The sequence below is a fragment of the Lepidothrix coronata genome, unplaced genomic scaffold, assembly GCF_001604755.1.
Source record: "Lepidothrix coronata isolate B3197 unplaced genomic scaffold, Lepidothrix_coronata-1.0 Scaffold112, whole genome shotgun sequence".
Lineage (NCBI taxonomy): Eukaryota > Metazoa > Chordata > Aves > Passeriformes > Pipridae > Lepidothrix > Lepidothrix coronata.
Window position 1 is genome coordinate 1652488 of NW_016690292.1, and position 26383 is coordinate 1678870.

General features: G+C 59.5%; 4 protein-coding genes across 8 annotated transcripts in view; 2 read left to right on the forward strand and 2 right to left on the reverse strand.

The window, feature by feature from the left end:
- The window catches only part of BTBD19 (BTB domain containing 19), a 7372-nt gene extending 987 nt beyond the window's left edge, over positions 1 to 6385 (reverse strand). The window contains exons 1-7 of one of the 2 annotated variants that reach the window (XM_017824784.1): positions 6287 to 6385; positions 4131 to 4368; positions 3673 to 3726; positions 2109 to 2168; positions 805 to 873; positions 331 to 462; positions 35 to 160 (exon numbers count right to left, since the gene is read on the reverse strand). In XM_017824784.1, coding sequence (XP_017680273.1) covers positions 35 to 160; positions 331 to 462; positions 805 to 873; positions 2109 to 2168; positions 3673 to 3726; positions 4131 to 4368; positions 6287 to 6375 — 768 coding nt within the window. In that variant the 5' untranslated portion in view covers positions 6376 to 6385. The remainder of the gene's footprint in view (positions 1 to 34; positions 161 to 330; positions 463 to 804; positions 874 to 2108; positions 2169 to 3672; positions 3727 to 4130; positions 4369 to 6286) is intronic. The other variant, XM_017824785.1, reaches the window with a different exon arrangement.
- TCTEX1D4 (Tctex1 domain containing 4) lies at positions 6248 to 9306 on the forward strand. The gene is made up of 2 exons (XM_017824786.1): positions 6248 to 6310; positions 8650 to 9306. Exon 2 carries the CDS (start codon positions 8659 to 8661, stop codon positions 9304 to 9306), a length of 648 nt encoding a protein of 215 aa, XP_017680275.1. The 5' UTR covers positions 6248 to 6310; positions 8650 to 8658.
- Positions 9307 to 10073: 767 nt separating this feature from the next.
- Positions 10074 to 17383, reverse strand: PLK3 (polo like kinase 3). 4 transcript variants are annotated; one of them, XM_017824583.1, is made up of 15 exons: positions 17225 to 17383; positions 16318 to 16425; positions 16098 to 16214; positions 15543 to 15672; positions 15368 to 15455; positions 14722 to 14817; positions 13822 to 14017; positions 13335 to 13461; positions 12832 to 12941; positions 12635 to 12752; positions 12448 to 12531; positions 12079 to 12241; positions 11819 to 11948; positions 11497 to 11607; positions 10074 to 11112 (listed from the first exon to the last, which is right to left on the reverse strand). In XM_017824583.1, the coding sequence occupies exons 1-15, from the start codon at positions 17381 to 17383 to the stop codon at positions 10918 to 10920; spliced, it is 1932 nt and encodes a 643-aa protein (XP_017680072.1). In that variant the 3' UTR covers positions 10074 to 10917. The 4 variants fall into 4 exon arrangements, with proteins under 4 accessions (XP_017680072.1, XP_017680070.1, XP_017680069.1 ...); XM_017824581.1 differs by having other exon boundaries at positions 17201 to 17265; XM_017824580.1 differs by lacking the exon at positions 17225 to 17383 and adding an exon at positions 16605 to 16732.
- Positions 17384 to 21668: 4285 nt separating this feature from the next.
- LOC108502080 (SLIT and NTRK-like protein 6) lies at positions 21669 to 24074 on the forward strand. The gene is made up of 3 exons (XM_017824592.1): positions 21669 to 21728; positions 22039 to 23287; positions 24062 to 24074. The coding sequence occupies exons 1-2, from the start codon at positions 21710 to 21712 to the stop codon at positions 23247 to 23249; spliced, it is 1230 nt and encodes a 409-aa protein (XP_017680081.1). The 5' UTR covers positions 21669 to 21709; the 3' UTR covers positions 23250 to 23287; positions 24062 to 24074.
- Positions 24075 to 26383: the final 2309 nt, after the last annotated feature.

The following is a 26383-nucleotide window of genomic DNA, read 5'->3' on the forward strand; positions in this document are numbered from 1 at the left end:
AGCCAGGATACCCCAAGAACTGGCAGCAGCTCACCGGGATGAGCAGATCCCGCTGGTTGTGGCTCTCCAGTGTCACCAGTTCGCTGGGTGCCAGCAAGGGCAGGCGCAGCTCCCGCACGGGCAGAGCAGCCACCTCAGGCACTGGCCGCTCCAGGACAGCCTGACAACAGCAGTGTGTGAGGGATAGGGCTGGTGATGCCCTGGGCACTGGGGAAGGCAGGGGCTTGGGGGGAGTGACACAGCTCCTGTGTCCATCACACAGCCCTGGGACAGGGTGCCTGGGTTCCCAGCGTGGGCACCCCTGGGTGGTTGCCGCTGTGTTACACTCACCGAGCTGACGTGTGCCCACTCCCGCACAGCCTGCACCAGGTCCAGCTCATCCACGGCCAGGCGGTCGCTGCGCAGCACCCGCGCCAGCACCACATCCGAGAGCTCACGGAAGCCCTGTGTCTGCACCACTGCCTGCCAGCACAGCACCAGGGCACTGGAACCATAACCCCGCACAACCACCACCCCGGCAATGGGCCATCCAACCCATCCTGGTGCCATCCCTGCCTGGCACCCCAGCATCTCCCCCCCCAGACCTCAATCCTCTGGCACCCCAGTACCCCCAGCCTGCCTCTGCCTGACACCCAGCGTCTTCTCTCCAAATACCATTTGCTCCTTTTCTCATCCTCCAGGCACCCCATTCTTAGGGCCCCGGCTCCCTTGCCTCATGCTGTGTCCCACAATGTTCTCCACGCCAGGTGCCCCCCAAGCCCTGGGGTACCCTGCACCCTGCTCCCCCATCACCTGGTGCCGTACCGCGGTGCAGCCCTCGATGAAGGCCAGGCAGTGCTGCTGGAGGTCTGTCTGCCCATAGGCCACCGCAGCCTGTGGGACAACACAGACACCTGCAAGTCTGGGGTCTGGGGCAGGAGGGACCCCCCGTCAAAGCCCTACAGAGACATGGGCACTCTCAGGGACCCAGGTGAGGTGAACATCCCTGGTGTGTGGGTACCATGGTGAGGGTGTGGGGAGGATGGGGACCTTCTGCCCTGCCCTAAGACAAAGGGTTTTTTTGGTCATCCGGCCTCACCATCAGACGTTATTTTCCACTGCTGCTCAGAAACATCACCCAGCCCACAGTGGGGGAGAAGCCCTGCTGTTTCTCTCACTCTGTGGGCACGTAGGACCACCAGTCCCCAGTGCTCCTTGTGTGGGCACAGGGCCAGCTTAAAGCCCCCCCCACAAGTGCCCTATGCCCTGGTGCCAGCTCCAGCCTGACCCACAGCTGCCATCCCCCACTGCAGCAGGAATTTGGGGTGCTCTCATTTCCCCCAGCCCTACCGAGCAATGCTTGTCCCAGGGCTGGCACTGCCCTGGGCACCAGGAGGGCACGTCCCCGTCCCCCGTGGTGGCAGCCCCTGTGTGCAGGGTATTTGGGACCAGCACAGGCAGGGTGAACATCACCTCCCCCTCCACCACAGCAGGGGACCAGCACTGACGCAAGTGGAGATGGAAGACGAGCTGTTTTTTTCAGGTTTGTTTTGTTCTGGGGTTTTGGGGTTTCTTGTTTTGTTTCCTCCAGGCCAGTTTTAGCTCTGTTTATGCCACGGTTGTCTGGCGTCACATCTGGCTGGAGCTCTGTGCTCTGGGGCAGGCACCTCACTCCAAGAGGATCCCTTCAGCTTGTGGGAGATGAAACAAATCCCCTTTCTCTGGGGAACAGCCTTGGTCCTACCAAGGAGCATGGCAGAGCCATTAGGACCTCCCTAAGGCTGTTTTTAGGTGCCCCAACTCTCAGCAGGGGTTTTGGGACTGGCTCCCAGAAACCCAGTGACTCCCCATTTCATGCAGATGATGGCAAGCCCCTGGCACTGGGGAGTTCTGGCCAGCCCTGCTCAGGGCAGTGTGAGGACATTTCTCTGACAGGCTCTGGTGGCCCCAGTGTCTCTTGCAGCCCTGGTACAATGTGCCCGAGAGCTGGCAGGGCAGCTTATGGGCCAAAGCTGGGGAGACAGTGGTAGCCCCACCATCCAGCCAACAGCAGGAGGGTCAGGCCTGCTCCTGCCTCAAATTTTATGGTTATTTTTAACCTTTTTTGACACCACTGGTGTCACTCTTACCTGCAGGGCCTCGCAGACCTGCTCCACGCTCAGAGTGTCCTTGATGAACTTGACGCAGAGCTGGAAGGCAGACAGGGAAAGGGTTGGCAGAGCAGGGACCCAACCCTGCCATCCCCACGTGCAACTCTCAGCATCCCCTGAGTCCTCAGGACATGGGACATAGGGCAGAGGCACTTCCAGCCCCCCCAGGGTTTTATAAGATAGCAGTGGGCTGTGGGATGAGGTCTTGCAGCATGGCTGTGGGCAGACAGCTCGGCCACTGATTAAGCCAGGGACCAAGCTTGATTTGACCAAACCCAGCCAACCTGATAGCCCCAGGTGGGTCCCATCACCCTGTTGACAAACAGCAGTCATGTTCTGTCACAGGGGACAATCCTGGTGCCAGATGCAGTGCATTAGGCGTTCCCAGCTTTAACTCAGCCCTGCCTGTCAGCTGTGCTCTGCCTGTGACTCCTGGGGGACTCCTCTGGTATCCCACACGAGTGATGCAGGTTGGATGCAGCCAGACCTGCACATTTACCAGCAAGTGGGACCTCACTCCTGCCCATCTCAGCTGCCCAGCAGAGAGAGTCCCTGGGAAACCCAAGGGGATGTCACATGCAGGGAGAAGTCAGCTGGGGCAGAAGGGCCCTGAGTCATTGGCAGGAGGGACATGATGTCATCCTGCATCTAGAGACACAGTCACAGGCTTCCCCAGCTGTCCTTGGTCAGCCCCCTTTCCTCTCCTCATGGCTCTCCCCACTGCAGGTCATCCCCCCTGAGGGTGCATTTGCTGGGTGATGGGGTGTGAATTGTGTGGCTGGAGCACTGGGTCCTCCTTTTTTTCAACACCCCTTAAGCTGTTTGACAGCTCCGTGCCACATCGGAACTTTGCCCCCACAGGGTGATGGGGCAGGTCCCATCCCACCACCCCAGCACACAGCAGCCCGCAGTTCCTAAGCTCCTGAGGTCCTTCCACAGCGTGGTGGGAAGGGAGGGGAAGTCCTGGCCCGAGGCAGCAGGTCACGCGTTCAGCCCGCTGTAATTCAGGAATCAGCCTGATGACGTGGCCTGGCCACCCTCCCCAACACCGAGCTGCTCCAGCTCCCTGCCCCCTCCTCATCCGGCTCACACCCCTCCTCTTTGCTCCCTGCTGTCCTCCCAAAACTTTCCCACCCAAAGCAGCATCCCCCTGGCAGCACCACAGCCGGGGTGCTGACTGCTCCCAGGGGTCGGGGCTTTCTTTACTGCATCACTCTGTCAGATGACCAGAGAGAAATCCTGGGCAACAGCACAGGGGCTTTCCTGCTGCCCTCTGCTGTGTGGGAGACGTGAAACCCCACAGTCTTCCCCATGATTTCCCAGGATTCCCCTGCGGGATTTCTGGACAGTGGTGCACCCTCTCAAAGGGGATCCCCTTTCAGGATCAAGAAGCAGGACTGAGCCTGCATTGGACCTGAGTGATGCACCACAGTGCTTTCCTCAGAGCCATCTCCAGCCACCAGCCACGCAGGGACCATCCTGGGGTGCTCCCCAGCACAGGGACACTCAGACACCACCACCCCCACTCTAAACAGGGCTGTACCTTGCACAGGTCCTGCAAGCCATATTCCACCGATGAAGTCAGCACCTCCAGTGCCTGCAGGCAAAAGGGATCTTGTGAGAATCAGCATGCAGGGCCATGAATGGGCACAGCAACCCAAGGGCTTGTGTGCTCCTGCCTCCATGGGAGCTCCCAGGTGGGGTATGGGGGGTAAGGCTGCCACATGCAGGCAAATTTAAGTCTCCTGCTGTGGTGTCCCCATTCCCAGCATCCAGGCTGTGCACAGCCAGCTGTTCCAAGGCTGGGACAAGGTGCTCTGGACACCCCACTCTGCTGGGCTGAGACCTCACACACTCATTGCACTGCTAGCCAGCCAGAAAGTACCATGCAGAACATCCTCCAACTTTGGCACACCAAGATGTGCAAAGCACCCCCTACTCCTGCATCCTCCCGTTGTCCCTCTCATGCCCATGGTCCCCACCAGCCCCATCCCCACTCACGATGTGGTTGTTGAGGGTGACACTGTTGGTGTAGAGGAACTCGATGACAGCCAGGAAGACCTCAGGCTGCACGTTGCCCAGGATGAAGGGGCCTTGGGCTGGGACACTGCTGGAGGAGTCCTGGCTGCCCCCTGGCACCTGGGCGAGCATCCCCCGGAAAGCCTGACAGCGGCACGCCAGCACACAGCGGTGAGCAAACACCTTCTGCTGCTCCGGGCCCACCACAAACGTCACATCACTGCAGGGAGAGGGGACCGTGAAGGACGGGGTGCCTGGAAAGCAAGGGCACGGGATGCCCTGGGCTGGGACAGGGCACACATGAAGGGACCTGCTGAGTGCCCATCCCAGTGGGGCAGCACCCTTTAATTTTAATTCAGGTGCTTTTAATGCTGTGTCCCAGCAGGGGTACAGAGGGGACCTTGTTGGCGGCTCCTTGCAGCCACCTGAATGCTGCAGGCAAGGTGAGACAGGTCCTCTGGAAAGCACAGAGAGCCACAGGTACTGGCAGAGACAGCCCTGAGTGCCAGCACTGAGCAGGGCAGAGAAGGGCCAGAGACAGCTGGAGAAAGTGACTTTCTCTTTTGGCACAGCAGAGCTGAGGAAAGTGTGGCTGTCACCAGGATCAGCCTCCTTGACTCATGGGAACTGACTCATTGTTCCAGGAATGTGAAGCCTCCAGCATTGCTGCTGGCGGGGCTGGCACTGGCCCTCCCCAGGCCTGTGGGACACACTGGGGCACAAGGAACACCTTGTTGTCCTGGTCCCCTTCAACTCCCTAGAAAGGTTCCCCAGCTCCATGGCCCCAGGAAAGGGGGGCAAGATCAGGAGAAAGGGAACAGGCAAAGGGCATGGAGTCTCCAGCCTGTGAGCACCTGTGGCCATGGCCCATCCATCCCCTTGTTCCTCTCTCCGTCCCAGCAGGCCAGTGAGAAGAAGACATGCCACCCAAACTCTAGCTGCCATGAGGACATGCACAAACCCATGGCCCAACCCTCAGAGTGTCCCACAGGGAAGTGGATGTGCCCACCATCCTTGGGTCATTCCAAGTGTCCATCAGGAGACACACAGCTGGGGCATGCAGGGTGATGTGACCAGTGCCCAACAGGTCCTCCACGACTGTTACTGCAAGGGAGACCACGATAAACCAAGTAGGCCAAGAAGGGTGCAGGATGCAGGCTGTGACATGTGGGATGCAAGCTGCAATTATGGCATGCAAGGTCTGGGACGCAGGACAGGCTCCAGGATGTAGAACAAAGGTGCAGGGCGCAGGCTGAAGGAGGAAGGATGCAGGATGAAGTAGATGTATGCAGAGCACAGATTACAGGCTGCAGGATGCAGAATGAAGGAAGGCTGCAGGATGCAGGATGAGGGGTGTGGGATGCAAGATGTGAGCAGCAGGACACAGGCTGGGGATGACCAGGCACTGACAGCTGCTTCCACACTGCCTGATGCTGTGGCTGGGGAGTTTTCACTGGGATTTCTATTCTAAGTGGCCAAAACTTTCAGCAGAGATGGGGATTTCCTCAGATAGCTCCGGAATTTGTGCCAGATCTCAGCAGGAAGTAGGTGAAGATGACCACAACCAGGCAGGACATACCATGCAAGTAAGGGACAGCCAAGGCAGCAGCTCTCCACTCTTGGAAAGAGGTGGTAGGGACAGCCAGGCTGTGACTTGCCCCCTGGGGTGTGGGGAGGTTGGAAGTAAAGCACCAGGGCGGGAGAGGAGCAGAGCACAGGATGCTGCCCCTGGGGAGCACAGCGAATACCCCCACTCCTGGCAAGGGCAGGAGCCCCAGCATGGGATTTATGCTGGGACACTGCCACACCCTGTTGGCACCACGGCTGGGGATAGAGGGGGTCTGGGCACACGTGGGGACTTTCCCTCCTCCAGGCAGACCGTGACTGTCCCGGGGGAAGAGGCTATACCCGGGCAGCCCTGGGCTCCTGTTGCCACGCGGCTGCACAAGCCATGCGGGATCACCCACGGCGTGCACCAGCCGTGCTGGCCCCACCAGCTGGCCCGGGGGTCCCTGAGCGGCCCCGCAGGCCCCCAACCCCCCAGCAGCGCTCGGGGCCGCAGGAAAACAGCACCGAGCAGGCAGCGGGGGGGCTCCGGCGTGGCTGGGGGGGCGGCGGCGGCCCCCCCGGCCCCTCACCTGAACTGGGGGTTGTTGACCAGGGTGCGCAGGGCGCTGGTGAAGGCGGACACGTCGCCCTGCAGCCGCGCCGAGCAGGGCCCGGCCATGGGCGGCCGCGGGGAGGGAGGGAGGGAGGGACGGAGGGAGGGAGGGCGGCGGAAGGAGGCTCTGGGAGCTGGAGGGAGCCTGGAGGGAGGCTGGTCTGGCCCGGCCGGCCCGGGGAGGCCGCGGGGAGGAAGCCAACACGTGGCGTTTGTACGACACGGCCCATTGCTAGGGAAACCTTGGCAGGCGGCGGCGGGGCTGGGAGGCTGGGCTGCCGGGGAGGCGGCGGGGGGGAGCGAGGGGACAGCGAGAGCCCACCCGTGCCGCCGGGGCAGCTCTGCGTGGCATTTGCCGGATGGGGAGAGCAGGGCTGCGGCTTGCTCTGAGTGGAATTCCCTGCCGTGTTTCGTGGTACGGCTCTAGCACGCCTGGCACGGGGACCTGCCCCTCCCAGCCGGTGGGTTTGGTGCACAAGGAGCCTGTGGATGGGGCAGATGGGGGTGAAGGGAGGCAGGCAGCTGGGGTTTTGGAAGAGGCAGCACAGGCGCAGGTTAAATGCACAGAGATCGCCTCCACCTGCAGAGCCTCCATGGAAAGCCGCTGAGCATGGCTGGGCCCCCAGGACCAGCACTGGAGCCCAGCAAGGAGATCTGCTCCCTGAAATGGCAAAAGCCTTCTCTCCTCTGATGTTCATGGCCAGAGCCCTGCAGCTCTCATGTCTGCTTAGGACACAAGGGATCGATCACAGGCGGAAAAAAACATCACCAGTCTCATAGAAAGGCTTGGATTGGAAGGGACCACCCATCTAGTTTCAACCCCCCTGCCACGGGCAGGGATGCCACCCACTAGATCAGGTTGCTTACATAAGCCAAACTGAGTGCCATGCCAGGGGATGGCCTGTCCCCTTCCTTCCAAGTCTGGCTGGCCCCAAGCAGCCCAAGGAGAGGAATGCAGAGGGATTGCCCATGGAGGAATCCACCTTTGTCAGCAGGTGGTGTGAGGGAGAGGCAGGAGAGGGGCCTGGAGCAGTACCCCAAGGGAGCAGGGTCCAGCTGGCAGTGTGCTTGGCAGCACTAGTCAGCGGCAGGCTATAAATACCTCTGACAGGAGATAGAAACACAAAAGCCGTCTCCACTTTCCTCAAATAGCTCAGCAGCCGGGCCAGACAAAGGCACATTGATGGAGCAGCCGTGGCGTACCAGCTGGGCTGGGCTCCGCTGGCGGAGAGAAACCCTGCTCAGGGTCGGGAGCCCCCAGTGACCTGCCCCCAGACATTACAGCAGCAGAGTCCCTGGCATGTGGCAGGGCTGGGCTCCCTCTCATCCCTGGAACTGTTCAAGGCCAGATTGGATGGGGCCCTGAGCAACCTGGTCTAGTGGATGGCATCCTTGCCCATGGCAGTGAAGTTGGGATGAGATGATCTTTAAGGCCCTTTCCAACACAGCCCATTCTGTGATTCTATGATTCAATGTGTGACCACTCACCCACACATTCTCCTTTGGTACCATGGGGGATAGGCACATGAAGGATGCAAATCTTTGGGTAAAATCAAGCTGTTGGAGGCCCCAGCCCCAGTGCATCCCATAGTTGGGGCGCAAAGTGGTGATCACAGTGGCTATTCTCCACCCCCTGTCTTTTCTTGCACATTCAACACCAGCCAGCATTTTTCAGGGCTGGCAAGGAGAGCTGAAGTTGGAGAGCACATGCCTGTCCCTGTGCTAGCATAGCTGAAAATGCAGAGAGGGCAGGAGCGAAGTGGGACAGGGCTGTCCAGGGACCAGGAAACAAGGAGTTACAGAAGCCGCGCCCCAGAGCAGCCCTGGAGAGCTACAGTGTCACATAGCAACACTTCATGACCCAGGAGCACAACAGGTTTGTTCCAGGAACACAACAGGTTTGGCCCTGCTCTCGGCAACTTGCAAGATAAAGGTTGGTCCTGGGCAGCGACATCAGCCAGAGACAAGTCCTCTGGGTTTACTCCAGCAGGTCAGGAGTAGGGCTAAGGGTAAGTGTGGGATCAGATGCAGACAGGAGAGCTGGGGAAGGAGCTGCTCACCTGCGCCAGGAGGAAAAGCAGAGGGCTGGGTGGACCGTTCATGGCTGTGCTGAATCAGCCCCAGCTGGCCGAATCTGATGGGCATGGAGGTGTGGAGATGGGAAGGCAGCTGCCATTGACCTCCGAGCCTCTCTGCATCTTGCCCCACAGGCACTCACATGCCAGGAGGTGTGAGATTTGCAGAGGGCAGGGAGAAGTGAAGCAGAGAGGCAGTGGGATGGCAGAGAGGCTATGGGACACCTGCCTCCCCCTGACACTCAGAGCCTCATCTCCTTTCCAGGCCACCTATATGGCTGAGCAGCCTTGCCCAGAGATGGCCCTGCCAGCCCAGGTGATGGCTGCAGACAACACTGAAGCCTCTCCACTCCATGCCACACGCCGTGGCTCCCAGCCCCCAGCCCGGGGCTCTGAGGAAGGCAAACCACCACTCCTGCTCTCCCGCCGCAACTCCGTCCTCAGCCGCCGCAGCTCATTCGGGGTGGTCCCGGGGAGCAGGCGCCCCTCCATTGGTCCTTGGATGTTCCACAGACGTGTTAGCTTCTCTGGGCTCCCCCTTTTCCAGCCCATCCTCAAGACCCGCCTCAAAAACACTTATAGGATGGGGCCAGACGAAGGCTGCAAGTTCAACGTGGGGCAGGTGCAGCGGATGCTGGAGGAGGCCCTGGCCATTGCCCTGGGGACCACTGTCTACAGCCCTCAGGGCAGTGCCCCACTAGCCCAGAGCGTGGTTGAGCTGCTGCAGCACCGGGCTAAGGAGGTAGTGCCACCCCGCTACAAGCTGGTCTGCCATGTGGTGCTGGGCCAGCAGGGCCAGCAGAGCCTGTTGGTGGCCAGCCGGGCACTATGGGACCCTGACACTGACAGCTTTGCCTCCGCCACCTTCTCCAACGCCTCCCTCTTCGCTGTGGCCACAGTGCATGGGGTCTACTTTGAGTAGCATGTGCTTCTCCCTCCACCCAGTCTTGTAGAGCTGTAGGGAAAGAGCAGCTGAAATAAAGAGGTTTTGTCCATCTGTGGCTCATACCTGGAATCTTTGGCCATGATATGTGCGTGGAGCAAGAGAGGGATGCTCACTCCAACCTCAGCTCACACCCACACTATAGCTCCCACTACTGTGGTTTGCAAAGACCCAAGCGCCAGCAAACACAACCCAAAAAAAACGGGCAATGGCCCAAGGCTGTTGGAGCAGCCCAGGCTGCTTCCCACAGCACAAGCTGCTCCCAGGCAGATTGATTACACAGATCACCTTCAAAGCAAGCTCACAGGGCTCTTTCCTGGCTTCATGCCCAGCTCATATCCCATCACACAAGGTGTCATAGTGCAAGGACCCAGGCAACTCCTGCACCACCACCTAAGTCATAACTCCTCTGCCTTCTGCAGCTCAGCAGAATGAGAAGGGCAGATGGGTTGGTCCAAGTGCAGAGGGATTTGGGAATGAGTTTGGCAGCAGCAAGAAGCAGCTGAGGCAGCTCCAGGTCTCCAACTGGCAACAGCAAGAACTAACTCTGCCCTTCCTGGCAGCCCCCCAAAAGCAGCGGAGGTACCACATGGACTCCTTGCACCCTTCCTCCCTGCATCCCTAACCTTGTCCCCCAGCAGTGAGTGGCAAGAAAGGTTATCCCTGGCAGACAAAAGCAGCCCTAGAGCAAGGATGATGCTGAAGCCTTTTGTGACTCCAGGTTCAGACAAGGCAGACACAGTTTGCCCTTAAACAAGTTTTTATTGAGGTGAGTCAGGGAGAGGGTAGCTGCACACAGACAGACCAACAGGAAAATAAATAATTCCATATAAATAAGATACATAAATAGTCCCACATGGCAGAGACTGCCTTGAAATAAGAAACTACCCTGGGTCCCAACAAGATGAGGGCTTCTCCAGGAAAGTCCTCAGATCCCATCCCCCCCTTTAATCAAACCTCAAGTTGTACCAGACAATTCACAATTTGGAAACAGACAGGACACAGTTGGGCCCAGCACAACACCCTCCTTAGTGTAGCAGTTGTGGAGTGGCACACACCAGCCCACAGAGCCCCTGGCAGGGCAGGCATCACCCTTCACCCCTTGTCCACCCCAGAAAGGGGTTTTTTCTACCCCACAGCACCCAAGGCTTGAGGTCAAGGCTGTGCCAGTCCTCTCCAGGCTATGCAGAGGGTCTGTGCAACTGGTGCATCACCCTGGGCGGGCCAGGGCAGCCTGAGCTCCCACCACAGGCAGTTGCCAGCCCCAAACAAGACACAACCAGCCCCAAACCTGGCTGCAGGACACTCACCCACCACCACCTCCCTGTACCACCCCAGTCCACTCCATCAAGATCAGCACAATGAGAGCGGGAGCTGGAGATGGAAAGACAGAGATGGCCCAGAGCCAGGGAACAGCAAGGATATCCAGACCTGCTGCTGGAACCACATCCACATCTTAGTCCAGAGTCCAGCTGAACACCGGGATACAGAGTGCCCAGCTGGGCAGCCAGCACCACAACATACCTCCCATCCCATGGGAGGGCAGGGGGGAGACCTCTATGTGCAGAGAAGGTCCCCCAGGGTCCCATGCTAGGCCTCAGCCCATTCTTGGAGGAGCTTGAGGATGTATCTGAGGCGGTGGTGGAGCTCAGGAGAGCAGCCCAGCTCCTGGATACTGCACAGCTTGTAAGTGTAGGAGTTGCGCTCCCGGTTGATGTAGGTGACAAGGCAGGAGTGGTCAGGCTTGCTAATGATCACCTTGGTGTGGTCATTATAGAAATTCACCTAGAAGACAGGTTGGGCTTGGTTTTAACCCATGCTTCCCACAGCATGTCGGGAGCCAAGAGGCAGCCACACTTCCTGCCTCAACCCGTTCCTCCTCCCCAACCTGCCTGGGAGCATCCCTGCTCCGTGCCCCGTGCCAGGAATGCACCAGCTGCAGCACTGGGGCAGACAGAAGCATCCAGCTGAAGCATCATGTCCCCCAGGAGCTGGGGAAGCTGCAACCAGCATCTCCAGGCACTGGAGAAGCATCTTGCACCCACAGTTGTTTTCACAGCTGGATTTTGCATTTGGGCTGTGGCAGACAAGACCTAATACAGGCCAGGAGACACCATCCGGCCTCTTCCTCACAAGGGTCTAGGCTTCTCCACTGTGCCCCACACATACCTGGAGGGTGCCATTGCTGAAGAGCATGAGCAAGGCTTGGTCAGTCTTCACCCACTGCAGGAGGAGCAGGGCCGGCTGCCCAAGGTCATCTATGCTGGGCAAGTCACCTCCCTTGGAGAGAAGGGTCTGCATAAGCCACTGGTCCCATACACAGGAGCACTTCCACCAGCACACACAGCACCAAACCTGGACACCCTCTCAGGGGGGTCCTCACTCCCAGGACACAACTCTGAGGCCACAGCCTGCAAGGAGGGAGTCCAACCAGCCCAAGCAGTGCGGTCAAGCCAAGACGCAACACCCAGCCCTGGGCCCCAGCACCCACCTTCATGAGATGCTGCTCCATGTAGGATGCAAAGTAGCGCAGGACAGTCATCTGTCCCTGCAGCTGCTCAGGGATGGCAGACACAGAGAACACCAGGTGTTTGCTGTTGGTCGGGTTGTAATGCACGGTCCTGAAGGGAGCACACCGTGAGCCTTGAGGACGTCCAGCACCAAACCCACCCTGGCACAGCCTCCCCATGGCCCCTTCCCACCCACAGGGCTTCTCCAGAGACAGGCACCAGCCCCACTCCCACTGCTCACCTGCGGTTGGGGGAAAGCGTCATGTGCGTCCCGTTGTTGAAGAGGACCCCGATGCTGCGGTTGGAGAGCTGGTAGCCAAAGCCATACTTGTTGGAATAATCCACCCACTTGCTCACCCAGACAAAGTGCTCGTGGCGGGCCAGGGAAGCCGGGTTTTTCTCCGCTGGTGGAGAGGAGAGGAGGAGGTGAGCAGAGCAGGCAACCAGTCCCTCCCCACTTCACCTCCCCCAGAGGGGAGCAGACCCTTGCAGCAGGCTCTGGCACCATTTAAGGTGCTATTTGTACCCCAAATAGCAGCCATGCCTTCATCCCAGGGGGAAAAGGATGCACAGCACCCTATCCCATCCCAGAGCAGTCCAACCAGTTTACCTGGAGGCATGGAGGAGAGGCAGGTCCGCAGGAGCCGGACGGCTGACTCAATGATGGCAGAGGCAGTGATGCAGTCTTCAAAGGCTGCAGGGAGAAGATGACAGGCTGAGTCAGCCAGCCCCGCTATCAGCCAGGCAGGACAGGAAGCCCAGGGCAGGCTGGGGTGGCTGGGGCAGGTGTTGCTCACCCTCACAGCTGCTGGCCATCGTTCCCCGAATGGAGGGGGACGCAGACTTGTGAGATGTCTCCTCCACCACTGTCTCCACGGGGCTGGAGCTGGCACTGCGGCAGGATACAGGAGTGGCCTGCAGAGAGACCTGGCTTTACCACTGTCCTGCCTGCTCCCCAAAAGAGGGGCACGCGTGGCCTCGGAAATGTTCTCACCTCATTCCCTTCCACAGTTTTATAGCTCATTTGCCGACAGATCGAGGTCTTCATCAGCCCAGTGACCAGCTTGGAGATGTCATCCTTGTCCTCCAAAGAGCCCTTCTTGGCTAAGAGAAGAGCAAGTGATGAGCACACTGCTGAGCATAGGGCATGGGAACGTCCAGGACACCCCTCCCAGTAGTTCAGCTCTCCCTTTTCTGATCCCATGCCCACGGTGGCAAGGATGGTCTCAAACAGCTGCCTCCCACTTTCACTTCCCAGTTCTCATGCTACACAGGGCTTTCAGGAGGAACTGCCCCATGAGTTGCCACGCAGCATCCGCTCTCCAGGCACACACCCATGCCAGGCCACCAGCACGAGAAGGGCTGGGCAAGCCCAGCTTGTGCTGTCCCCAGGCAGGGGGTCCACAGAGACCCATCAGATCTCTGCAGGAAACAGGACAGACTTCTCCCTGTGAAGAAGGGTCACCCAGAGCCTCCTTGGCAACTGCATGAACTCACCTTTGGGTTTCTTCTTCCCAAAGAGTGTCTTTGTGACTTTAGCAAACAGAGTCTTTGCAGGGTTTGGGGGACTCAGCTCTGGAGCCATCACGCAGCTGCTGGGAGGGAGCTTCTCAGGCGTGTAGCCCTGCAGAGAGGTCAAGGAAAAGGTTTGGTTTCCATAGGCCACATGCTCCAAGCAGAGCAGCTGCCCTCGGCTGACCGCAGTCATTCACATCCCTCCTGACAGCCAGCTTGTGTTTCCGTCAAGCCTTGGAAGCATGACTGGCATCAGTACAGGAAACAACCCCCTGCTATAGCAACAAGGCAGCAGGAACACATCAAATCCCTCAGTTCCCCTGGCTGGCATTTGGGCAGGACAGCGGCTGCATCCTTTGAAGGACTGAAACTTGGGCTCCAAGGACAGCACCCTGCACAGCCCAAAAAGCCTCATCTGCCTCATCCCACGTGGAGAAAGGTCCCTTGACCCAGATCCCCACACACTCACCTTGAAGAACTCATGGTCCAAAATCTCCTCAAGGGTGAGGCGGTCCTGGGGGTTGCGTCTGAGGATGCCAGCGATGAGATGCTTTGCAGGCAGGGAGAGGAAGGCAGGGAGGGTGTATTCCACCTGCTTGATGCACCTGTAGGTCTCCTTGAGGTCAGAGGTCTCAAAGGGAGGGTTCCCACACAGCAGGGTGTACCTGGGAGGGGACATGCATGCCACTGTCACATCCCCACCAGGCCTGTGACTCAGCAGCACTTAAAGCAAGGAAGTTATTGGCATTTGGTTGGCCACACCTGGCTGAGCACCACTTCCAGCCTGGACAGCCACGCTCACATCCGGCCACACTTCCTCCTAGCAACTGCTCAGAGCAACAGGCAAGGAGCCTCAGGGAAGGACAGAGGGCTGATAAGCAAAGGCTACCGTCTGCCACTGTTGCTCCCACCCCCGTGTGGCTGCCGGGGGGGGGCGGGGGGGGGAAACAGAGCAGGAAGCTTACAGGCAGCAGCCAGGCAAGGGGCTGGATGTGCCGAGGCAGCACAGCAATCGCTCTCTGAGCAAACAGAGCAGCAGCCACAGAGATTTTCCGTTGTTTATCAGGTTCACAGTGCGGTCAAGCCTGCTTTGAATTGGAGCCGAGTGCGGCACGAGCGCGCCCGCCCCGTGCAGGTCCTGCTTGCACAGTCCCCACGCAGCATCCCGGGATGGCTGGCAGCACCTGCTCCAAAGCAGGGCCAGGCAGGATCCAGCCAGTCGCTCCCCTCCCCCTGCCTTGCAGCAGCCACTGTGGAGCCACAAGGCAAAGCACAAGAAAACTTCCTCATCGGGCTGCCCACAGCCTGGCTGTGCCCCCACCCCAGGCAGGGTGCCCAGACCCCTCCCCACACAGCAGCACAGACTTACATGACACAGCCCAGAGACCACACGTCCGACTCTGGCCCGTGGCCCTGCCTCAGCAGCACTTCTGGGGCCAGGTAGTTGGGGGTCCCACATATTGTCCTGTGGGGCAGAGCACCAGATCAGTGCACGCTCTGCATCCCCTCACAGACAGCCTCCCCCCACTCCAAGCCCTGGGATTTAGCTTGCAGCCTGTCCTCCCCGATCCATTTTGCTCTTTGTGGCCCACAGTCCCCCTCTATCTACAAGGAGTCCCATACAGACTCCCTCCTCTCCAGCTCCCAGGGGTCAGGAGCAGCTGCTCCTGGGGAGCCGTTGGGAAGAGGTTGTCCCAGAGCCGAGGAGGAACAGAGCCTTTGTGTCCCAGCCTGCGCAGTCGGCACGGCAGCCGGGCAGGCACAATAGTAATAGTCAACACATTGTTCTCCCCGACGGCTGCAAGCTCACTCCTAGAGGAGCCACAAAGCCCCCAGCCCCCTCTCCTTGCCTGCAGCTGGAGCAGGAATAGCTCCCTCACTCCAGGAAGGGTGCCCTAAAGCTTCCTCTCCCCAGGCCAGGAGGGACCACTCAACCCTCCACTCTCCTGGGAAGCCACAAGAGAAAGAAGAGTGAAGCCCCAGAGGACTCTGTAATAGGAAAATCTCAAACTTACTTTTTCTTCTGGTCAGAGACATCCTGGCAAGCAGCCAGCCCAAAGTCCCCCACTTTCAGCTCCATGTTTTCATTGATGAAGAAGTTGCCTGCAAGTCAAGGGCGATGCGTCACCACAAGTCCCTCAGGGACAGCTTGCTCCCCACGCAGCACTGTGCCCCAACCACAGCACTCACCAAGCTTGAGGTCTCTGTGCAGGATGCCCTTGAGGTGAAGATATTTCAAGCCTGAGATGATCTGTTTGAGGTAATATCGCACTTCGGGCTCCAGCAGAGTATGGCGGGCCTTCCAGATATGGGCCAGGGACTGCAGAGGGAGAGAAGGCAGCTTGCGATTGCAGGCAGGGAGAACAAGCAGCCCTGCTGACTAGGCATGGGGCAGGCAGGGTCAAAGCCAGTTCTTCCAGAAGGTGCACATTCACAAATAATCCTTCTTTCACAGCCATGACCTCAGCAGACTCCCCACACAAGGCTGAGGTTGCTCAGCAAAGCCTGGGAACCACTGGATTTATGGTGGCCTCAGCATGAGCAGGCAGTCCAAGTAGGACAGGCAGCTGATGGAGTGCCCAGTGCTGTGCAAAATCTCACGGCTTATGGTGAGCTCAGAGGGTGTGACAGAGCACACAGCTTAGGAGCAGGGGAGTGCTACAAAAACACCTCAGATAAGACCTGCTCTAACCAGCTATGGCTGTTTAAGGGATCCTTTGACAAGGAGGCCACACCAGCACTGACCTTCCTACTGCAGTGCTCCAGGAAGATATAGATGCTCTCTGAGTCCTCAAAGTAATGGGAGAACTTGACGATGTGCTTATGGTGCAAGTCTCGGTGCAGCTCGATCTCGTTGGTGATCTGAAAGAGAGCAGCAGCACCAGTTGAAAATTGTGAGCAGGTGAGCACAGGGCCCCTGCTGCCCCCCACCTGCCCAGCACCCCACCAGCCCCATGGCACCCACCTTCTCCCTCTGGTGGGGTTTTGCCACCCGGCTGTGTGGAATGACCTTCACGGCATAGGTTTTGTTGCTGGAGAGGTCTGTCATTTCATAGCATCGTGCAAACCCGCCCTGCAAGGGAAGACGTGGTTATGGATGGGTGAGAGATAGCTCTTTACCCCTGCCTGCTTGCAAGCCTTCTCCTCCCCCATTCCCTGGCAGCACAGCCCGGCAAGCGTCACACGCTCCCTCCTGCTGCGTCGCCCACTAAGATCTGAACTGCGATGCTCTCAACCGGGCATTTTCTTCACCCAATTCTTGTAAAACCTCCAGGGCATTTTTCCTCACTCCCACTATGGCCGGACTTTGCATCTTTCCACATGACGGATCAACCTGGAAAGTCCTGCGCAGGGCAGGAAGCCCGGGGACCGGAGGCCACCGAAAGGCAGCCCCATGGAGACAGGTTTTTCCTGCCGTGATGTCACCCTGCAATCTGCACACTCAGCCGCCGAGCCCGCCCGGGCTGGGCTGGGAACCGGCACCCACCTCCTACACACGCCGCTGGCAGCCGGGAGAAAAGTTGCGCGCGCGGCCCCTGGGAACCGGGGCACCCGCCGGCCCACGCACACCCCGCGGGGCGCCCCGAAACCGATGCGGCTCCGATAGCCGGCGAGGCACGAAGCCAGGCCGGGTGATTCAGTGCTTCCAGCGCTGCTGCGGGCCCGCCGCGACAGGCGGGGAGGGTGGGGGCGGCGGGCGGCAGCCGGGGGGCTGCGTTCATCCCCGGGCCACCCGGGGTGGGGGTCGGGCAGGCGCGGCAGCCCCGGCCCCTCCCCGCGCCCGCACCGGGCGACGGCTCCCGGCCCAGCTCAACCCGGGGCGGCCGGTGCCCTCCGCGGCGGCTCACCCTCCTCTCCCCCGTTCCCGGTACCTTTCCCAGCAGGCGGCCCTTGCAGTAGGAGCGGCCGGAGATCGGGTCGGTGACGATGCGGGTGGTCTCGGCCGCGCGGGGCGGCGGCGCCGGGGCGGGCGCGGGCCGTGCGGGGAGGCAGGCGGCGGAGAAGGGGGGGAAAAGGCCGGCGGACTCCATGGCGGGCGCCGGGGGATGAGGAGATGTCCCGGGGGCTCCGCCGGCCCCGCGCACGTGGCCCCGCCGCCGCTGGCGCCCCGGGAATCCCGCCGCCTTTATCAATGGGAGCAATGACGTCACCCGCGGAGCCCCGCCCCGGACGGCCCCGCCCCGCCCCGCCCTTAAAGGGGCCGCAGCACCGGGGAGGGGGGCGGGGCTGCAGCACCGGACCGCAGGGATTCATTGGTGCATCTTTGAAGGCCGTGTCCCGGGGCAGTGGAGCCCAGCCGGGATCCTGCTGCATCCACCTCGCAGAGGCCCTCCCGTACACACACAGTGACACCCCCTATACACAGTGACACCCCCCCACACACACACATTGACACCCCTCATACACACACACAGTGACACACCCTCTATACACAGTGACACCCCCCATACACACACACTGACACCCCTCATACACACACACAGTAACACCCCCTCCCTACACACACAGTGACACCCCCCAGCACAGAGTCCCCCCCGTAGATGCATCCTCCCTCCTACATACAGAGACACCCACAGACAGACAACCCCCACCTTGACTCAGGGTTCCCCTACAGTCACACCGAGACCCCACAGACACACAGAGCCCCCTCCTCAGCTCCTTCCCCTGTTCTGCCAGGACACGCAGAGCCCCCTCCTCGTGCACATCTATAAATATACACACACACTACCTGCTCACAGGATGTTTCCCCTCACGGGAGCGAGCAGCTTGTGTCACACAACCCCCTGGGGACTGAGGACCCCACACCTACTCCCCGTGGAACGGCCGTGGATAGGGTGGGATTTCAAAGCCCATGTGTTCACTGTGGGCCCTGACCTGCTCCCTCTTGTGACAAACCTGGATGCAGGCAAACACCCCCTAAGAACCTTTCACTCTGTGCCAGGGGCCAGGGAGGAGGGGGTCAGAGCCCACCTCAGGTGGGGTGGTGGGGACACAGGGAAGATGAAGGGGAGCTCCCTGGCCAGGCTGTCCTTGGGTAGATGACCCTTATCCACACTTTGCCCCGGCTCCAGCCCAGCCCTGTTCCCCAGTGCCCCTCAAACAGCCCTGAAAGGTCAGTCCCCTGCAGCTGCCTACGGTGGCCAGTCCAGGACTGTCCCACTGGGGACCACCATCCTTGCCCCTCAGTGCCTGGGTACCCTGTCCTGGGGGCTCTGGCTGTGCTGGGTGTGCAGGGGTGGCCGGGCAAGGTGCCAGAGCGGTGCTGCTCTCTAATGGCCGTGACGGGGACACGCCTCTGTGTCACTCGAAACAGGTCATGAAAGGATTCTTGGCATTTCTCCTTCCCCACGGGCGTGGGAGCTGGCAGAGATGGCTGCAAACATACAGCTCCCACGAATCTGAAGCAGCAGCACTGCAAGAGCCCCTCAAAAGCAGATCCTGCTGCCCTTCCCTTGCTCATACCACACACAGGGTGACCGTCCCTTGCTTTGTTGCCTCCATTTCCCCTCACTGCAGCTCAGGGCTCTTGCCACTGATGCTCACTGTGTTCCTGAATATGCTGAGGGTTTTGCATGGGCACCCCTGAAAAACAGCCTCGTTTTTCCAAGCACATCCCCTTTCACCCCAGGGTACTGGGGAGGAATTAGCTCCCTGTGTTTTTCTGCAGAAAAGCTGATCAGACCCGCCTGCAGAGAGACAGGAAACAATCCATATCTGTCTGGTTTCTTCTCAGGTTTCCAGTTTTTGTAGGTGAAGCACGTTCAAACCCACCGCCTGTCAGCAAACATGGTCCATGAACAGGCAGGGATGCTGCTGCCCTTGGGGGAAGCTGCCTGTTTCCACCAGGGCTCCGGGGCTCCCTGGGGCGTGGGTGGCATCACAGGTTTTCCGACTGAGGCCCCAGCTCAGGGCTGCTGGAGCTGAGTCAACATCTGAAGGCAACACGTGGGTGGAAGCACCCAGGGGTGCAGGGAGGCCCCAGGGGACCTGCCTGAGGGTGATGTGACCACCTGCATGGGGCTGCCCCGGGGTCCCCTGCAGAGGCACAGCAGGGACCAGCGAGGACTGAGAGCTGCCATCTCTGCTTCTGCTCCCCACTGCCTCTGAGTGAGCCCTTGGGCAGGGGTTGGGGGGCGTGGATGGACCCCACAGCCCATGTCCTACCAAGGCTGAGGCACCTCCTCTCCAAAAGGAATGGAGCCCAGGAACAGCCCCCTCTCCATCCGCAGCTGGGTCTCCAGTGATGCAGAGCATCTCAGCCAGGGGTTTTCCCACTGCTGATGTGGGGCGGTGGGAGGAACTGTGGTTTAACATCACTAACCTGTTGGGCTTGGAGAAAGGGAAGCTCTGGTGTGAACTCCCAGCTGCCTGCAGCTATTTAGATGTGGAATTACAGGAAAAGGGATCCCGGCTCTTTCGGGAGGTGTTCAGCGAAACCAGGACAGGCACCTGATGCAAGTTATCTCAGGGAAATTCCACCGAGATACTAAGAAACTTTTTTTTCCCCTGTGCATAAATATCACAGGGTAAAATATCCCCTGTGGTAAAATATCAGAGGAGCCCAGAGAGCCTGTGGGATCTCTGTCCTCCATACCTGGTGCCCCACAAGGTCCTCCCACCTTCACAGCATTCAGTGATGCTCAGCAGCACCAGGAGCCACCAACTCTCCTCTGCACCAGAGCTGCCTTCCCAGGGTGGCTGCATGGCACTGCTGTGTGCTCTGCACACAGTGCCTGGACTGCAAGAGCAACACCAGCCAAGCACCAGAGTGCAGGCAAGTTCCCCAGAGTTGGGGTGACAGCGCTGACCCCCCTCAGAGCAGGGTTTTCCCATCCCTCAGCACAGCTCCTGCAAAGCACGGGGCTGCAGCCAACAAGGAGGAGGATGGAGAGGGTGGCTGGTTCCTTGGGTGAGCCAAGGAAAGAAGAACCAGCACCAGCACCTGCAGAGGCATATGCACCCCAGGAGTTGCTTGGGCATGTGCAGAGGGGATGTTGCAAATCTGGGCAAAAGTGCCTGGAGGGAGATATCAAAGGACACTGATTAAGGAATCCATCTGCATTAAGGAAGCGCCTGAATCTGGGGTAGTATGTAAAATGCCAGTGCTGGAAGGTACCACCTGGGAGGCAGGATTGGCCCAGGAAGGCGCACGGAGCCTCAAATCTCCTTCAGTGGGGTTCTTGTCTCAGCTGCTGTCCTGGAGCAGGGGGAGGAGGGGGGCCAGGGAGGCTTTATCCCAAGTAGGATGTTAGCAGGCTCCAGCCCATGAGTGCCAGCTTTGGACTGTATGGCTGTGTTCAGGGCACTCCAGGAGGCAACTCTCATCCTTTTCAAGACAGTGTGCTGCCTGCACCTCCCTTCCTGCAAGGCCCCAGATGGCCATTTCCTGCATCCCACCCCAGCAGCCAAGATTTGGCTGGCCCTGCTTCCTTTCCCACTTCATCCCATCCCATCCCATCTTATCCCATCCCCGTCCCCCAGCAGGAACACCTCGTTGCTGCAGTAGTTGCTGCACAGTGTGAGGTGCCAGCACTACAAATCCACTGCTCAGGAGGCAACGCCCACAGTAGGATGGGGCAGGTCCTACTGCCAGAAACCCACTGTCTGCCAGGGTTTGTGGGTCTGGGAGACACCCAGGCTGGATACATCAATCTGTGCCAAGAGGAGCTGCTTTTCTCCCACTGGGGGCTGGAGCATCCCCAAGCTGACACATGAGAGCAACACCTGAGGTGCCAGTTTTGAGCCATGAGTGAGGTGTGGAATCAAGTGAAGAAGCTCTTGAAGCCCGATGCCTTCTCAAACATTGCAGCACCCCTCGGGATAGCATGGGTGGCCCAAAGAAGCCTGAGACAACCCAGCACTTTTTCTACTGGTATGGTGAGCTTGCCAGACCTAAGAGTAACTCAGCAAAGCCCAGCCCAGCCCCTCTCCAGGAGCTTGGGGGCTGATGATGGAGTACGGAGGGGGCTGGAGGGATACATGACTGGTAGGGGGCCAGAGAGGGGTGGATAGGGGGCAGATGGGAAGGGATGTTGTTTCTGGGGGATGGAGAGGGTAAGGATGAAGGGATGGGGGCTGTGGTTTATTGGTGGGGGACGGCAGAGGAAGGGGTGGCATCGGGTGGATTGGCTGTAAGGGACCTGGGTCAAACACATTTCGGGGGCTATCGCTGCACAGTGCGGCTGGAGGGTCCACGGCTGGCGCGACCCCAGCGAGGGGACGGAGCACGGGGAGCTGAAGGGAGACCACGGCCCGGGACGGGACGGGGCGGGCGGCGGCGGGTTCGGCCCCCGGCGAGGCGGAGCCGGCGGCCGCGCCCGGCGGGAGCGCGGAGGGACGGGGAGCGGCCCCGGAGGATGGGGCGTGCGGCGGCTGGTGAGGCCGGGCAGGGCACCGGGGGCACGGGGGGAACGATCAGGGCACGAGGGGAACGGGCACAGCCCCGGGGGTCGCTCGCTGCCCGCGGACACCCGGCCGGAGCAGCGGGACGTCCAGCCCCGGGCTGGAGAGGGGTGGTAGCACTGGGAGACGGCTCCGGGAGGATCTGCGGGGACTGGGTCCCTTTCCTAGGTGGGAGGAAAAGCGGTGTTCAGACACACCCACACACCCACCGGGAGGGCTGGAGCAAGGGGAGCGGGAGGGCAGGTCGCACAAGGAGTCACCGTCCCCTCTGCTCTCCCCGCAGGCACCGGGCTGGGAATCGTGTCCCTCTGGGGCAGCCTCCTGCTCACTGCCGGCCTTGCCCTCTACCCAGCATCGCCAATCTGCAACTGCTCAGAGCCCATGGACTTCCAAGCTTTCCGGGAGGCTCCACTCCCTGAGAGCTGCTGCCTCAACTTCACCAGCTCCAACATCACCCACCTCGACTGGGGTGCACTGGTGGGGGTGCGGGGGCTGCGGGAGCTCTACCTCTCGCACTGTGGTATCACAGCTATCAGCAACGCACAGGGAGTCCCCCCTGCCTTGGAGATCTTGCACTTAAGTCACAACCTGCTGGAAAGTCTCCCTGGAAGCTTTCTGGAAAATGCCCCTAATTTGAGGGTTCTTTATCTGGACAGCAACCAGCTCCAGGATCTACCCAGGTCCTTCCTGAAAGCATCATCCCAGGTCCAGGAGATCTACCTGGGCTTCAATGCCCTGACCTTCCTTCCTGCCAGCCTCCTGAAGCCGACTCTGCTCCAGCTTCAGCTCTCCAACAACAGCTGGGACTGCAGCTGTGCTTTGCTCACCAACTTGGCGGGTTGGCCCAGCCTGGCTGCTGATGTTATCTGCCACACGCCGGAACGGTACCACGGCGTGGACCTCCAGAGCATCCCCCAGGATGAGCTGTGCCGCTCACACGGCCTCACTGCTCTTTTCATCTGCCTGCCCCCTCTCCTCATCCTCGCCAGCGTCACTTGGTGCTTCTACAGGCAGAAGAAAAAGACCAACTACAACCTTCAGAACAGGTCCCAGAGCCACCGGGCCACAGCAGAGAGGGGCAATGTGCCGGTGTCTGCAGAGCCCCACCACTACAACCCCTACGAGCTGCCTGCTGCTCCCGCTGAGACTGAGAAAAAGGTGCTACTGGGGAGACAGGTCCTGCTCCAACCCTTTGCAGAACCACTGGAGAGTGGGAGAGACCTCTATGAGGAGGTGGAGATTCAGGTGGGATCCCCCAGCAGTTCCCAGGTGTCAGCCTATGAAGGGCAGCTGGGCACCTCGGCACCAAGGGCAGAGGAGCTGGGGGGCAGCGAGCCAGAGGTGGACGCTGTCAGTGTGAGCGAAGTCCTGAAGGACTCTGCCGACCGGGAGAAGATCTACATGAGTCAGTCAACCAACTATTACAACCTGGTACCTGGCATTGAGTTGGAGGACTCGGACAACCTGGAGTATGAGATCATTGACCTGCACTGATGCCAGGACTCGGGCTGTGTCTGGGACACACCAGCAGGGTGGCAGGGGCTGGGCAGGAGCGAAAGCCAGCAGAGCAGGAGAGGCATGAACTGTCCTGCCATGGCTTACAGTGGCTGTCTGCAAAGCTGCACCCCCAAATACCCATCCCTTCCCCAGCGCTACCATTGTACCCATCACTTGCCATGTGCTGCAGCTGGGCAGGGGGTCTGAGGGTGCTTCAGGCCCTGGGGACCCTGCCTCAGGCTGGTGGTGTCGAGACACATGTGGGTTGTCAGTGCCCAAGGAAGGACATGGAGAGGAGGTGGGGGCTGGTTTTGGGGAGCAGGTGACAATACTGTGTGTGCCAGACCCACTGACAAGAGCCTCCATCCTCTCTTGCTGAAGCCAGATGGCATCTAGCATGGACCTTTTACTCCCCAGTCTACAAAGAACAGGGTCTGGGGACGTGAAACGGGGCTGGCCCTGCCTATGTGGTCTGCAGGGGCTGTCACATATGAATGGGGTGCCCTGGGCTTGGCAGAGGGAGCCTGGGGTGGCCCTGCCTGCTGCCCGCCCCACATCCCACCGCGGCATGGGGACTTGAAACAGCCAGTACAGGTGTGCTGCTCTATGTACAAGTGTGTGCGGGGACTGTGCACAGGTGAGTGTGAGGTGTTTGAGGTGCCCACGCACACCAGGAGGCACCAGAAAGAGTCCCTTGCAGCCTCCTGTGCCCAACGTGCTGCCCAGCCCTGTAGGATCCAGCCCTCCATAAAAAATAAATCATTTTACTCCTAGCAATGTGGCTCCATGTCTGTGTCTGTATGGTTTAGGAAGATGGGAAGCCAACCATAGGGATGTGGGGAGTGCAGGGATGGTGGGCTTCACTCATACCCCATCCATCTCCCCTCCCATGCCCTGGGTAATGCTCCATTGTGGGTCTCACCCAGCATCCTGGGAGCTGCTTTGTCAGCCTGGTGGAGCAGAGCTGGGCACTGGCTGCAGACCAGCGGAACCTCTGCCTTGCACCAGGATTTACAGCCCAGCTAGGGAAGGTGTCAGCCTGCTACAAATGCCACAGTTCCTGAACAGGGCAGGGATTTGTAGAGCTCCTGGGAACAGGGCAAAGGCTGAGGGTGCTGTAAATCATCCCCCAGCACAGGTACCTCTGGCAAGTCTCACTCAGGGGTGCTCCAGCCCTTCTCTGTGGAGGGGTGCAGGCACCCTTGAGCCCTGCTCCCTCTGCCCAGGGGGATATTCTCCAGGCTGGAAGCCCCAAAAGCAGCCTGCCTGCTCTGGAGCCGTCTGGGCCTGGTGCCCAGGCAGGAAGGGAGGGAGCCAGGCAGGGCAGGACGCAGCGCTCCGGCCGGCAAAGGAAGTGGCGTTTCCTGCGGAGCACAGTGTGGCTTCCAACAGCCCATGGTGGGACAAGCCATGGAACCTGGGCAGAGCTCAGTCCCAGCCCCAGCATGGACCGGGGATGATGATGGGCTAATTTCCCTGCATGTCTCCTGTCGCTCATGGATGTTTCCCACTGTTTTATATCCTGGAGTTTTTCCTTTCCTTTTTCCTCCTGGGCTCTGGGAAAGTGTCCTGATGCCAGCTTTTAATATGTCTCCATCACCCCCTGCCAGGTACTACAGCCAGGGCATACCACTGTACCCCGGCTCATGCTGTCCCCAAGTCCCCCCAGGGACACGGAGGAACCAGGAGCTGCCCTGGGGCAGAGGCAGGACAGGCAGGGCCAGCAGCTGTCCCCAGGGGCTGCAACCCAGCCCACAGCTTCAGACTTGGACTTGGGCAGCGACAGCCACAATTTTCACTTGCGCTCCAGAAATATCCTACCCTGGGTGCCCCCTCTGCCCACATACCCTGGGTCCCATTCCCAAGGCTGCTGGGAGTGATGCAATACCCTGTCCTTCCCCCTCCTTCTCATGAAGCCTAAATTCAGCTGCCACGGCTGCAAAGGGTAGCAGCCCAAACCACTCCACTGGGTCTTGCCCAGCCCCAGCTCCAGTACCTGCAGCCCCCACCCAAATCTCTGTGACCAGTGGCAGGAAGGTGTGACCAACCTGGAGTTCCCTGTTCCCTGCCTGTGACAGCCCCAGCCCATCATGGAGAGGGCTCAGCTGCACAGGCCCATGCCGGGTCAATTAGGGGGAAGAGGCACTGGTGGGATGGGGGGTGCAGGCAGGGAGCAGGCAGTGGCTGCAGCAGGCATGGGAAAGGCAGGGCAATCCTGCTGATGGGCCATAGTGCTTGGCATGGGAGAGAGTCTGTGTCCCCAGGCCCCACAGCCTGGATGGTGGCTGGAGCCCCGTTCTCCTCAGTTTAGCCACCGACCAGTGATAAGGACTCTTCACTGAGGTGCAGGGCTGAGCCATTATGACTATTTCCTAAACACTGTAAGTCACCAACTCCCACTTTGGAGGTTTCTCCGAGCTGCTCTTCCCCTGGAAAAGCAACATCTACAAGCTGCTCTACAGGTTTATTGCCTTCATGGTGCTGTACACTATGCTCAGTGAGACAGCAGGGACATTACATTACATTTATCCAAAAAGTGGGTAAATTTGGATTTTGTCAAAGGGTCCACACATTTTTCTGGGGCAAAAAGGGCACAGCCCAAGGACAACACCACTGATGGTTGTGAGGTATTAGACCAGGTGATACAGCCAGGAAAAAAATCCAGGAATGTGTTTCCGGCCCTTGTAGGATTCTTGCACTCAGATTTGTGTTTTTCCCCCTAAGAATATTAGTTAAAAAGTTCCCTTTCCTGAAAGCCCCTCTTCCCTTAAAGCTCTCGAACTCCCCCAATAAACAAGCCCTGCCTCCTCTCCAGGTCACTGCTGAACATGTTAAAGTGCAAAGTCATTTTCTGGGCTGGACCATGTCCTGTGAAAATATCCCAAAGTTAATACTGCGTGGAACTGAGAGCCACTCAACAGCAAGGAGTAGGACACAGGACAAGTGACCTCACGTGGGTTATGCTGCCAGCTGCTCATCCTAAGAAAGTAGCTTTTTAAAATTCAGACCCTGCACCTATCTGTAGAAGCAGGTAAGGTCCTTAGCCCAGGCTTTGGCACCTCCTAAGTCTAGCCAGGCTAAAGCTGTGCTTAACCCCAGCCCCTGCCCATCCCTTCCTGGCTCAGCACATG

Coding starts and splice junctions, on each gene's coding strand:
- TCTEX1D4 (XM_017824786.1), top strand. CDS start 8,659: ATGGCTGAGCAGCCTTGCCCAGAGATGGCCCTGCCAGCCCAGGTGATG.
- PLK3 (XM_017824583.1), bottom strand. CDS start 17,383: ATGGAGTCCGCCGGCCTTTTCCCCCCCTTCTCCGCCGCCTGCCTCCCC. Junction 16,215..16,317: donor AACCCCACCAGAGGGAGAAG/GTGGGTGCCATG, acceptor GCTCTCTTTCAG/ATCACCAACGAGATCGAGCT. Junction 14,018..14,721: donor TGGTCTCTGGGCTGTGTCAT/GTAAGTCTGTGC, acceptor GTCCCCTCCCAG/GTACACCCTGCTGTGTGGGA.